At 39.6% G+C, this 12,772-nt stretch overlaps 1 protein-coding gene across 1 annotated transcript in view; it reads left to right on the forward strand.

Moving 5' to 3' along the window:
• ATP8A2 (ATPase, aminophospholipid transporter, class I, type 8A, member 2) overlaps positions 1–12,772 on the forward strand; it is a gene marked incomplete at its 3' end in the record, with an annotated part of 199,975 nt that overhangs the window by 24,402 nt on the left and 162,801 nt on the right. Inside the window, exons 8-15 of the mRNA XM_010083758.1 lie at positions 214–341; positions 1,371–1,482; positions 2,128–2,293; positions 4,712–4,839; positions 5,708–5,785; positions 7,623–7,711; positions 8,458–8,502; positions 9,812–9,887. Coding sequence (XP_010082060.1) covers positions 214–341; positions 1,371–1,482; positions 2,128–2,293; positions 4,712–4,839; positions 5,708–5,785; positions 7,623–7,711; positions 8,458–8,502; positions 9,812–9,887 — 822 coding nt within the window. The remainder of the gene's footprint in view (positions 1–213; positions 342–1,370; positions 1,483–2,127; positions 2,294–4,711; positions 4,840–5,707; positions 5,786–7,622; positions 7,712–8,457; positions 8,503–9,811; positions 9,888–12,772) is intronic.

The following is a 12,772-nucleotide window of genomic DNA, read 5'->3' on the forward strand; positions in this document are numbered from 1 at the left end:
CCTTGCAGGAAAGAGTTAATGACTATCCATGAAAAAAACCCAAAACAAGCAAAAAACCCAAGTCAAACAAAAACCTCCCACCAACAAACCTGATAGAAAACTTCCACACATTTAATTACATTTGATATCTTCAATGTTGAAAGAGAGCACCATTTTCTTAGCTTGCCTTCTAATAACAGTTTTTGACAATCTCCTTTGGATTGGTCTCGGCAGGGATTGTCTCAAACTGCTAGTCTCCAGTCAAGAGAAGAATTGATGAAAGTGTCTGGAAGGATAGAGTGTGAAGGACCAAACCGTCATCTTTATGACTTCACTGGAAACTTGCGCTTAGATGGTCAAAGGTATTAACTTGATGTAAAAAGCTATAAATTCACTTGGTTGGGAAAAATGCTTCCTGTGTGCTTTTAGTCTGCAACACTGAGGATGTCCATTTTTTTACTGGAGAAGGGGAGGGTAATAATTAACAGTTGTTAATCAGAACATCTGCCAGTGTAAAATAATACAGTTCAGTCTTCCTATGGAGCCATCTTGTTATGGGAGAGTTGGTTTCTTTGGAATTGTATCACTTTTTCTTTAATTGAAACTAACATCTGAAGAGAAGGAAGAGTGGTGGAAATGGTTGGGTCTTTTAGGGCCTTCTTGTTACAGGAGATGATGCAGAGGAAATGGGAAACTTTTTCCCTTCCACCTAGAGCCAAAGGCTGCACCGAGTTCAGATCTGTAGAGAACAATGATACCAGAGTTTAGAGTCTTTATCTGTGGCTTTGATGTGTTGCAACTCTTGGAAGGAAAGAACATAGTTTCAGTACTTGAATTCATAGAACTTGAAACAGCACTAGGAACGTAGAGGCTTCATCAGGTTGTACCTGCTTTCGTGCACAAAAACTGTAATCCTTGGGCAACTCAGCTGAATAGTGGCAGATGCAAGAACAGTAGATCACTTGCATCCCACTTGAAAATCACATGGGTAATACAGTTTTCCCAAAATGCTTGTTTAATAGCATACGTGAGGCTATCGTGTGCTTGGAATGCATGGTCTCTTTGCAAGTATGATGCTTTTCTGTCTTTGATGTGAGAGAACATGTTAGCCAAGGCAAGTGGAGAGCAAGCTTGTGGCTATGACATGAGTTCAAGTTTTAGGTAACTAGAACAGCTCCCTTAAATCACCTTTGCCCTACTGTGCTTTAGTGGGATTAGGTTTACACGGGTTTCAGTGATCTCTTGAGTTGTGTGAACAATGTAAGTTCTTTACATTACTTTTCTCCTTTTGTGGTTGGTTTGTTTTTGAGGGGGGAGTGAGGCTGAAATGAGAATTAGTTTACTGAGGTGCTATCAAGAATTGAAAGATACACATACTTCTTGCTTTGCAGCCCAGTTCCTGTTGGTCCAGACCAGATCTTGCTGAGAGGTGCACAGCTGAGAAACACTCAATGGGTCTTGGGTATTGTTGTGTATACAGGACATGATACAAAACTCATGCAGGTAAAGTTATTTAGGAGATCTAGAGTATGTTCTGATAGAAGCTGGTCATATTTTCTGTGTTGTCCTTGTCTTTTGGATTTGATTTTATTAAATGGTTTGACTTATTGTAGCTGTTTAAGTCCTGGAGGCCTTGAAGAATACAAGGATACTGTTGTATTTGAGGTTGCATTTGCACCTATGTAAATACTCAAAGGTATTTGTCTCAAAACACTTCAATATGTAAGCAAAACTAACTATTTTATCTTAATTTATCTGGTAGCTGGACAGCATTTAAAACTGAGGTTTAACAGCTGAGGAGATGGTGGTGACCACCTACCATTTTAGCACTTGAAAGTAATTATGTTAAGCTACAGTCTCTGTATTGCCTTAATACTTGAACAGACCAACACATGTGCTGCTCACCTCTGCTGACTGTCAGTGCGACAGACAGGAGATGAGCATACTAGGTCTTTAGAACTGAATGGTTCCATTCATCTGCTCTCCTGTCCATTTTAGTCATTAGGAGCGTTGAGCTTTGCATACCGTATTGGGCTAAATAGAGTTGAAATAGCAAGTTCTATAATGGACTCTCAAGGCTGAGTTTGCCTCTGCAATTTCCTCTTGTATAAGCTATTGCCAGACTTTTTTTTTTCTGCTGCTATTCAGAATTCAACAAAAGCACCTCTGAAGAGATCAAATGTGGAGAAAGTGACCAACATGCAGATCCTGGTTTTGTTCTGTATTCTTCTGGTGATGGCCCTTGTGAGTTCTGTAGGTGCCTTATTATGGAACAGAACACATGGCGAAGTCGTCTGGTACCTTGGCTCCAACAGTGAGTATGCAGGCAGTGTACTAGGGTTGTATTGGATTGTAGGGCAGGCCAAGCTCTTAGCTTTGCTCCATGAATGCATAAAATAAAACAAACAAAAAAAGAAACACAAGAAACAAAGCCTGTCTAACTTCTTGATGGCCCCTTTTTTTTTTTTTTTTTTTTTTTTTTTTTTTTTTGGAGAATGGGCTGGCATAAGTGAGCTTGCCAGTGAGGCTCTGTTAATAAAACCTTCTAAAGATGATGTCAATATCCTTGGGTCTACCACACAGGGAGAGGGCAGAAACAGAAGGGGGTAAGAGTTATTCTGGGATATTTGGTATTCAAGTTATTTCAGCTCTGTGGAGATGCCATGCATAAATTAGTTTTCAGAGCACGTCGTGTACTGCTGCCTTACGTATCATGTCTGCACCTGGCTGCAGGACAGCAGGTATCAGTCTGATGATACAGACTTCAAATTCATGCTTATGTGCAGAAGCAAAGGATTTCTCTAGCTTTTTTCTTTCAGTCAGAAATGCTGATCTGCTTCTGTTGTAAAAATAAATGGATATGTTATGATTTTGTCTTTATTGGATAATGTTTCAGTCATTTTGGCTTCTGGTATTTTATAATGAGAAAACTCATCTCTTAGCATGCTTATTAAAGGGTTTTATTTGATTTCATTAATACTCCTTGAATGTATTAGTTCAGATATCAAAGATGGGCCTTATGCAAACACTTAAGAATGACATAAATTGCTCTCTGGTAGACTTCGGATTTGAGGAGGTTACATTAGCTATAAAATGTGTTATTACAAATGCCTTGAGATGCAGATCTGAAAACAAGTCTTGCAAACTGCAAATGGTCTTTCTGATGGTGGTTGCCAAACCGGTGGCGAAGGGTGTCTTCTGCAGTTTAAGAACTACAGTTGTGATAGTAATGAAAAAAATTCACATATGAAGAGCATCGAAGAAGTGCCTCATATTTCAGTTTGTTTTTTGGTAGTTGTAATGTCTTCTAGTAGCAGTATCAGCAACTTTCAAAGTTTCTTCCCTAATTGCCTTTTAACGAGGAAGTTTAAATTTATGCCTTCCAATGATGGCAGTAAAATTGGAAAAGATGAGTGCAACAAACTCTTGCACCTGTGCTAATATAAAACAGGTGCAACCTGTAATAGACTAGGATGACGTAAGTCTGTATAAATGCTCTTCTGTAAATTGAATGCCCAATTTCTGTCACTTCTGTAACTGCCACACGTGGGAAAGATGCTTTTTCAGAAAGATGCTAGGCAGTTAGATGCTAAATTTTTGTTACATGTTTAATTTCTATAAAGATTCTATTGGACAAACCTTTTCCAATTTCCAGAGTGCTTCTCCTCATTCTATAAACTGATCGAAGATATGGAATTTTTGTGTGCTCACACTTGGAAGTGCCTAGGTCCAAACTTCAGGTCTTGCTCTGGTTTTCATTACGTTTCAGCAACTTGCTCTGGCTTCCATCTCCTCCTGGTTTGCTCCCCTGCCTTCTTATTGGCTTATTTATAATGCTGAAGACCTCATTGTTGTGGGCTGTGACCCCATTGTTCTGAGTGCTCTGCATGCTGACTGAAGTGCATCCCTAAGCTTCCAGAAAAGTGAACAACAGGCAAATGCAGTGACTTAAGATGTAAAGAGAGCTTGTGGCCAGCACAATGAACAGGAGCCTTCATCCTGTATCTCTGCTTAGCCTTGTCCATTCCTGCCTGCTGTCTATAAGTGCTTCCCCTTTCCCTTTAGGACCAGTTGTGCTGGCAGATTTATTTGGGCAAGTTGCCCGGTGTTGTCACCATTAATAACAGCTCTTCAGCTTAAGCAGGATGCGTGACTTCATTTACTAGGTGTCTGTTTAACTGTTAACTTGTACTTAGATTTCTTTAGTGTGAGTAACTTCTCAATTTTGCCAATGCTAGCAGATTTTAGAACAAATTGTGGTCTTTATTTTTTGTTTTCTAACTCCACTGAGACAAGTAGACACTTTCTGAAAGGTAAAGTTGTGTTACTAGTGATATTGGTGGCACTTAATTGGGGTGGTTGACACATGAGATAAATCTCTAAGTTTGGGTTATAGCGTGGAATATCATACTTCTCACCATCTGTTTAGCAAAAACATCTTCAGAAAGCGTTCTGTTCTCTGATACACAGCCTCACCATTTCTGCCCTTCACCTGGCATAATATACTGTGTATCCAGGCATGTGTTCTGTGGGTGTTGAATATTGATTTCAATAGTGTGTGTATATATATATATATATATGAGAGACCCTTATATTGGGCATCGACACACTGGCTGATTATTTTAGCACTACTAAATCTGATTAGGCGAACTGCAGGAAGATGATTGTCCCTATGCTGTACCACACAGACTTCTACCTTCTGCCACCTGATGTCTTGTCTTTCGGTCCACAGAAATGCTGTCTGTCAACTTTGGATACAATCTGCTGACATTTATAATCTTGTACAACAACCTTATTCCCATCAGTCTTCTGGTGACATTGGAAGTTGTCAAGTTTACTCAGGCTCTTTTTATAAATTGGGTAAGTAACAAGAAAAGATGTATTAACATCAGTTTTGGAAAGTGACATGAAAAAAACCAACCAACCAAAAAAAAAAAACCCCAAAAAAACCAAAAAAACCCACAAAACCAAACTCACCCTGAATCTGTAAGGAGATGAATTGATGGTGCCTCATGCAGCAAAACAGTGATCACTCTGTTCAGGCAAGCTTTGACTTCCAAGTGTGTTTCTCTTCAGTAGTGGATTAAAAATACTGTAGTGATGTCTCTGAAGCTGAACAAAACCACAAGGAATACCTTGTCTTGGTATGTGTTAATTCCTTGTCTTCCGGTAAATTCATAGTGGTTTCTCTAAAATACAAATAGATAAGGTCTGACATGTCTGTTCTCCTAACTGCTTATAATGTATTGGAGATGCTTAACTAGCTTATCTGAGAAACTGCTTTGGTTCATGTAGCAGCTGTTTGGTTTATCTTCCTAGTTAAATGTAGTAATAGCAGGAACTGATTTCAGAGTCACTTAAATTGTCTCTTTGGTCATGGATGTGGCTAGGGTAAATTACATTGTTGTAACTGAAGACCTATGATTAGTGTGGCTAATGCCTGTTAGAACTTTTTCCTATTGTACTGAACTCTTAGACTAGAGATGCAATGAAGAAAATGATATTATTGCCTAGAGCTGAGTCTGGCTTTTTTCATGTACATGTAGTATGGAGGTATACTTTGGAAAGAAGGCATCCTTATTCAGCCTGGGAGGCTGTTTGTCTCTTAAGCCTTCAGAACTTCCCCAGTGGAGTTAAGTCAATCAAGCCAAGTTGGAGCTGACTCAAAAGACTGGAGCCTTCAGTGTTTAATTTGCATAACACAGGACTAACTTTGCTCTCATTTCAGGACATGGATATGTATTATCCTGAAACAGATACACCTGCCATGGCCAGAACATCGAACCTTAATGAGGAACTTGGGCAGGTAAGACAACATTTTCTTAAATGTCATGTTTGTGATATGTTCTGGGAAGACAGAAGGTATGAGAGCATGCTGTATGGATCTGCTTTATTCTGTTGCTCTGTGCTCACATTGATGCAATGTCTTTACTTTCATTAGTCCAAGTCTTACTGTTAGAATAATTAAATATAATGTGTTCTTAGTTGTTCGTGTCTGTGATCATTTCACAGGAAATGCAAGTCAAAAAAACCCCAACCAGTTCTGTTCCTAATTTAGATTGTGTTCCTTCAAGCATTTCCATTTTCCTTTCAGTTAAAGGTAATTGTATATTAACTTGTAGTTGTTGTAAGAGATCTGTTATGAATTCTGCAAATGAGTTTTTTTTCAAAAATGGAAGAACTTCCAAAACAAGGTTACTGGAAAACAACTTGGGCATTAGGATTTTTCAATGGTACTGCAAAATTCCAGCTTTTTGCCTTTTTTCCATAGGTATGTAATTGAACCATATGAACTACATAGTTTGTGTGAGTTTAGCATTGGAGAAAATGTTTATGTATATAAAATACATAAGTATTGTGTGCTGCCTCAGAGCAGGGTGGTAGTCAATATTCTTCCCACTTGATCTGATTGGCATTTTCCTTAGGATTGTTGAAAATTGTTTTGTATTTAGATTACTTTGTGGAGTATTCAACCTCCAAATTGTGATAGTGTCTTTGTCCAAAGTAAACTATGCTATATGGCATAATGGATATTGTTGGCACATATGCTGTTTTGGATTCATTACTTAAATTACTTGTTCACAGGTGCATTTTATAATTTTGTTATAGGCTAGAATTATTAATGATTAAATCCTCAGATGTTTGGGTACTCGCTTTGGCTTCTGACTTGCACAGGCTCCACTTCCAACACTGTATTCAAAAGCAGTGTAGTGCACAGCTAAAGGATCACTTAACTAGTAGTGTAGTACATTGTCTTGAACTCAGCTGCAAATACTGAGGAAAAGCTTCTTGCAACTCTAGGCAGAATATCTTGGTCTTTAAATTGACTAACTCCTCTGTTAGCACCATCCCTTACTACTTGTTGCTGGTTTAAAATCTTACCTGGTGCAGAGGTAAAACAAGGTGAAATTTAGCTTGCAATTAATTTTGGTCTGTTGTGGCCTACTGAAGGTGGGAAACTTGAGTCTGCTAATGCTCCACAAAGTAGTGTTGCTGTGTTGGTGTCATCTCCAAGTTCTGAAAGTCACTGGTTTCCATTAAGGGGTTATTAGCTTGGGCAGTGCTGACTGTGGTTTTGTGTTTTGCACTTCAGGACTTCCCATGACTGGATACCAGAGAAAGCAGCTTACGTTTGCCTGCAGGCTACCACTTAGACTTAGGCTAGGATGTCCCTTGCACAGAACTGTTCATGGGGAAAACAAGACCCCAAACAAATTCCTGATGATCTTTGCAATGCACAATTTCTTCAGTGTATTAAATTCTGATTCTTCAACAATCTTAAGAGTATCTGTTTTAATTTCCAGTCTTGCTCTTTGACATTAGTTCAGTTGAAAGATTGGGTGAATGTTCAGCTAGCATAAGCAAGTACGTTTGTACTGACAACACTGGAGCCTTGGCAACTAATACCTGCTATTTGAGCCTTTCTGCATTTAGAGATAAAGAAGAAATAATGTAATTAAATAACTTTCCTGACTAGTTTCTTGTAGCTTTGGTAAGACAAACCAAACTGTAATAAGCCTGCATTGGCCACTACTGTGACATTTGAGCTGTATGTCTCCCACAATTTTCCTGATGCTTAACCTGTTTTCCACTTTGAGTTTTGTTACTTTGCAAGTTGAAAACTTTACTTTTTTTTCTTACAGGTGAAATACCTGTTTTCTGATAAAACAGGTACTCTGACATGCAATATCATGAACTTTAAGAAATGCAGTATTGCTGGAGTGACGTATGGGTAGGTATGACTTATTTAAAAACTCCATAGCTTAATGTGTGCTTATTAATGGTACATACTTTGTATCAGAACGGAGTTAGAACATTCTGTCCTTCAATTGGTATTTAAGTGTATTTTGTCATCTTAGTTAATAGCTTTTGTCTGCATGTCCTGCAACACAAATTATGGAATACAAACCTGGGGAGTACTTTGTATGAAGTAATGAAAAGTTCCTAATTTATCTGATTATGATTTGAACTAAATCAGAAGTGCTAAGTAACCTCTGGCCTTTCCAGAGGGAAGAAAATACAGCCTGAGGGTAGCATTGTTAGTCATGTTTCTGTGACTTCTTCAGATGAACAAAGATTTCATTAAACCACATGGCTGTAATTGTAGAGTTGAATATTGCTTGCACGAGAGGTATACCCACTTACTGGTTTTGTTCTGTTTCTGTCAAAAGGACCCCTTGGAGTCATGCCAGTGTTTTATAGCACTTGCCCTTTTGAGTCTCCAGTACTAAGCCTTTGTCTTTGCTTACTTTTAAATGGGTAGTCTTAAAATCTCTGTGCAGGTTAACCTTTGAATGTCATGATAGCTAAATTAGATACCTCAAAAGGCAGAAAGCTTGATTCAGATGTATGAACAGCTGAACCTGTGGTTCCAGCATATGTTTATATGTGTGATGACTCATGGATCTTTGCCTTTGGTTTTTTTTGTGTGTTTTGCAAAGTGGAATAAATGTTCTTTTTGCCTTTTCTACACCTCAGTCACTTTCCTGAGCTGGAAAGGGAACGTTCATCAGAAGACTTCAGGTAAGTATATTCTAGGATGTTTGTATTCTGTATAGCAGAGTGGGGACAATCTATATCAAGACTAATTTCCAATTTGGTACTGGAAGAAGCCCAAAGGAGCAATGTGTCTGAGTAAAACGCACTTTCAGACAGCTGGTGGGTGGTGATGGATCTCCTGTATAGAGAGATAGTGGGTGAAGGGGAGTGAGGGATAGGCAGTGGTTGGGGTGGCTTGGATGCATGCTAATGCAGTATTTATTTATAATTGCAGAGAACCAAGTTACAATATAAAAGTAGGTTTTTTTAATGGTAATTCTACCTCTAGCTAGAGACTGAATGTCACTCTTTGGAATCTGTAAGTTCAAACCTGACAAGGAGAAGAAAAGGAACTTGTTTATTAAAATGCTATGTTTTAATAATTGAACTGGAAAAGAGCTTGATATGGAGATGTCTCATGTCAAGAGAACCACTCCACTCCTCTTTATTCAGAGATTTAATGAATAAAGGTCTGTCCTACCCTACAGAAAGGAGTGAAAACCTGTAAATGTTACACAGGTGTCACTGTAGCATGTTCAGGTTAATGGAAAACAGGGAACAGCCAGGGAAGGCTGATGTGGATTTGAATGGTAGATATAGGTGACAAGTAAGTTCTCACCCAAAAAGCAGGTAGGTGCTAAATGCTGTTAGAAACTCACTTTCTGATGACCTAAGTTAGGCTTCTCCACTGGTCCAGCTCACTTTTGTGATCACCTTTTAGGAAGCTGATATGATGATATGTTGTTACTTTTGTTGAGATGTAATTTCTGTGGATGCCTCTTTCTTCCAATATATTGCTGCTTCCTTCATTGCCACCTTTCCTCTCCTTGTATGTTCTTCTAATCAGTTCTGTGGAAGAGTTACTTACAGGTACTAATTTGGAGTACTTGGGCTTTAAGTCCTCCAGGGGTTGGTTTGAAGAACTCCCTGACTAGAGAGGGAGCTTAAGAATGTTGATCTTTGCTCTATTTTAAAAGCAAGTAATCTCAAAAATCCTTGTATTCAAGTATGCTGTAAAGCTGCTTCTGCTACATCTGTCCTAGGAAGTGTGTTGACACTTGAATCTTCTCAAATACACTTTCAAGCATACCCATTTTGGGTTTCTTGCTGGTGTTCTGAATAGGTTGTTGCTCATTTTCAGCTCTTTGTGCATTGCTTATATGATCTTTTCACCATACTATCAAGGACAGTGGAATTTTACTTTGCTTTTCTTTTGCTTCCCAATAAAATAGATGAAGTAATAAGATTGGAAATATTGCCACTTATGTTTGAATATGCTTGTCTTGCTCTGCAGCCAGCTACCTCCTTCCACCAGTGAATCATGTGAATTTGATGACCCAAGACTGCTGCAAAACATTGAAAACGACCATGTAAGTCTACTCTTTGAGTATTGTGTTTCTTAAACACACTATTCTCTCTCTGGAATTGAGTGAAACAAATGTATTTTTGTGATTGCTCTGTGGCTGTGTCATGCATGCACAGAGGGTGTAAAAAGGAAACAAAATAGCTCTTCCCAATGCCTTTCTGCCCACTTGTCTTACTACTGAATTAAAACAACAATGACATTAGTATGGATACCAGCTAGCTGCAAAACAGCTTCATATATGCTACTGTATGTGGAAGATGTCTTGTAGCAAATGATGGTAGAAATTGTAATTTTTTAAAATAACTACTTAGAGTGTTCAAACATCCATAATGTTCAAGTACCATTTTAGCAGTAATTAAGAGCATTGCAAGGTGGTCCTGGTGTGGGACTTGCTTTAAATACAGCAAATATTGGGAATTCCAGTTGCGTAAAGGATGTAATAGACAGGACTTAATTGCAAGCTTAAGCTTAGCCTGACAATTAGTGATCTTAGCCTAGCTGGTTGTGCCCTAAAGGGACCTCGTCACAGAATCACAGAACGTTAGAGATTGGAAGGGACCTCGAAAGATCATCTAGTCCAATCCCCCTGCCGGAGCAGGAACACCTAGATCAGATCACACAGGAATGCATCCAGGCGGGCTTTGAATGTCTCCAGAGAAGGAGACTCCACAACCTCTCTGGGCAGCCTGTTCCAGCGCTCTGTCACCCTCACTGTGAAGAAGTTTTTTCTCATATTCAAGTGGGACCTCCTGTGTTCCAGCTTGAACCCATTGCCCCTTGTCCTATCACTGGATGTCACAAAGAAGAGCCTGGCTCTGTCCTCCTGACGCTCACCCTTTACATATTTATAAACATTGATTAGGTCACCCCTCAGTCTCCTCTTTTCCAGGCTAAAGAGACCCAGCTCCCTCAGCCTTTCCTCATAAGGGAGATGCTCCATTCCCTTCATCATCTTTGTGGCTCTGTGCTGGACTCTCTCCAGCAGTTCTCTGTCCCTCTTGAACTGAGGGGCCCAGAACTGGACCCAATATTCCAGATGCGGTCTCACCAGGGCAGAGTAGAGGGGGAGGAGAACCTCTCTCGACCTACTGACCACCCCCCTTCTGATACACCCCAGGATGCCATTGGCCTTCTTGGCCGCGAGGGCACAGTGCTCGTCCTTGGAGTGTCAGTTCATTGCTTATTTAGAAACCATGCAGCTATGAAGTGTCTGGACACCAGACCATTCAAGTCACTTGCAAAAAAAAAAAAGACCCTTTTCTGCAGAAGCTGTCCCACAGTAGGGGATCTCGGCATTGGCAAGCACAAACTCAAATGACCAGTTCCATTACCTGATTGCTTTCATAACTTCTGTAACTGAGCTGGTTAAGCTTAGTATGAACATGCAAAATATAGTTTAAACATACTGTTTGTGTACAGCAAAGCTTGGATTTCGGTGTTGCTTTACACTACTTAAGAACTTGAAATGCAACATGGTGTAAATGCCAGAAGGATTATTTAGTTGCTTTGTGTGGCTCTATGTATTCATCAGGGTGATAAAGCCTGAAGATGGATCCTGTGCCCTAACCTTCAGGAAGGTTGCCCTCCTAGGCCAATGTGCTGGTTTCCTGTGTGGCTTTTGTAATCATCTGCACTGGAAGAATTTTCCACTGGATATCACTTGCAGCCAAGATTTGGGTTGCCTCCTGTTCCTTTGCATTCTGTTTGTTCATGTATGGCTACAATTGTAGTTTGACAGTTTTCTGACTCCAGGTACTCATTCTGAATGGAAGGCTAATGTTTTAGGTGCAGGCTGCAGATACTGTGTTTGAGCTCTTCCTCACTGGCTGTTGCTGTAGGCACCTATACAGAAAAGTGCTTTGGTACATTTTAATAGACTCAGCAGAAGGGACATATATCAGATGGGCTGTGAGATGGAATTTCTCATCTATGGCTCCTTAACTTTAGGCTATGTCTGATTCTTTGATCTCTGGGGGTAGAGCTTTTACTTAGAGAGAAAGGAGGACTATTTGCTATTTTAGTAGGCAAATAAATGATTTTGGTATCTTCCTTAGCTGTTACTTAGTCTAGACAGCTCAGAAGTCTGTTCTTTACATGCTAAACTCTTAGGTATAAAGTTTCCTTTTGACGGGCAACTTGAACAGGTAAATACTGTTGTCATTGCACAGCTGACTGTTGGGCTGAGGACACTGAACTCAACCCTCAGACAATCAGTGGGGAAACTTCTGCCTTATAAGACTTAAGATGTACCTTGTGTAGGTCAAAGATATCTTTTGGAGCTTGACTGTACTGGAGGAATGGATGCTACTCACTGACTAGTGGTGATTTAGCACAAGACATAAGAATGCAAGGGCCACATGTGGTTGTTTTCCTCGGAAGTTCAAGTCTGTCTGTCAGACTGCATTGGTGAGATGAGGGCTGGATTCCAGGATAGTGAGAGGGAAGATCATGTGTTTCTAGCTTTTTGCATTATGCACCTTAACAGCTGACCTCAACTGCTTCCTTCTACCTCAACTCCTTAGTGTCTTAGTTTTTGTAGCTAGTAGATAGCTGCAAATGCCATTTACAGATGTCTGACAATCTCTACTCATTCAGTGAACTGAGGTGATAAAACTGAAGTGTTCCAGCACAAGCTGCCTTGTAAGGTCACATGGTGCTGTACTCAGCTGGGCAACAAATTGCCTTGAAACAGTTGCCCTTTTTACAGCTGAAGTTGTCAATGTACTATTTCTTACAAATGCTCAATAAGTGCTCATTGCTCTAGTCTTGAAGATTTGGGTTTTTTTCAATCCAGTTGCAAGTGTTAGTTTAGAGCTGTCTCAGTGCCAAGTAATTTTCTTTCCAGGTTGAAAAAAAAAAATAATGTACTTCTCATGAGACAGTCTTCCA

The sequence above is a fragment of the Pterocles gutturalis genome, unplaced genomic scaffold, assembly GCF_000699245.1.
Source record: "Pterocles gutturalis isolate BGI_N339 unplaced genomic scaffold, ASM69924v1 scaffold5920, whole genome shotgun sequence".
NCBI lineage: Eukaryota > Metazoa > Chordata > Aves > Pterocliformes > Pteroclidae > Pterocles > Pterocles gutturalis.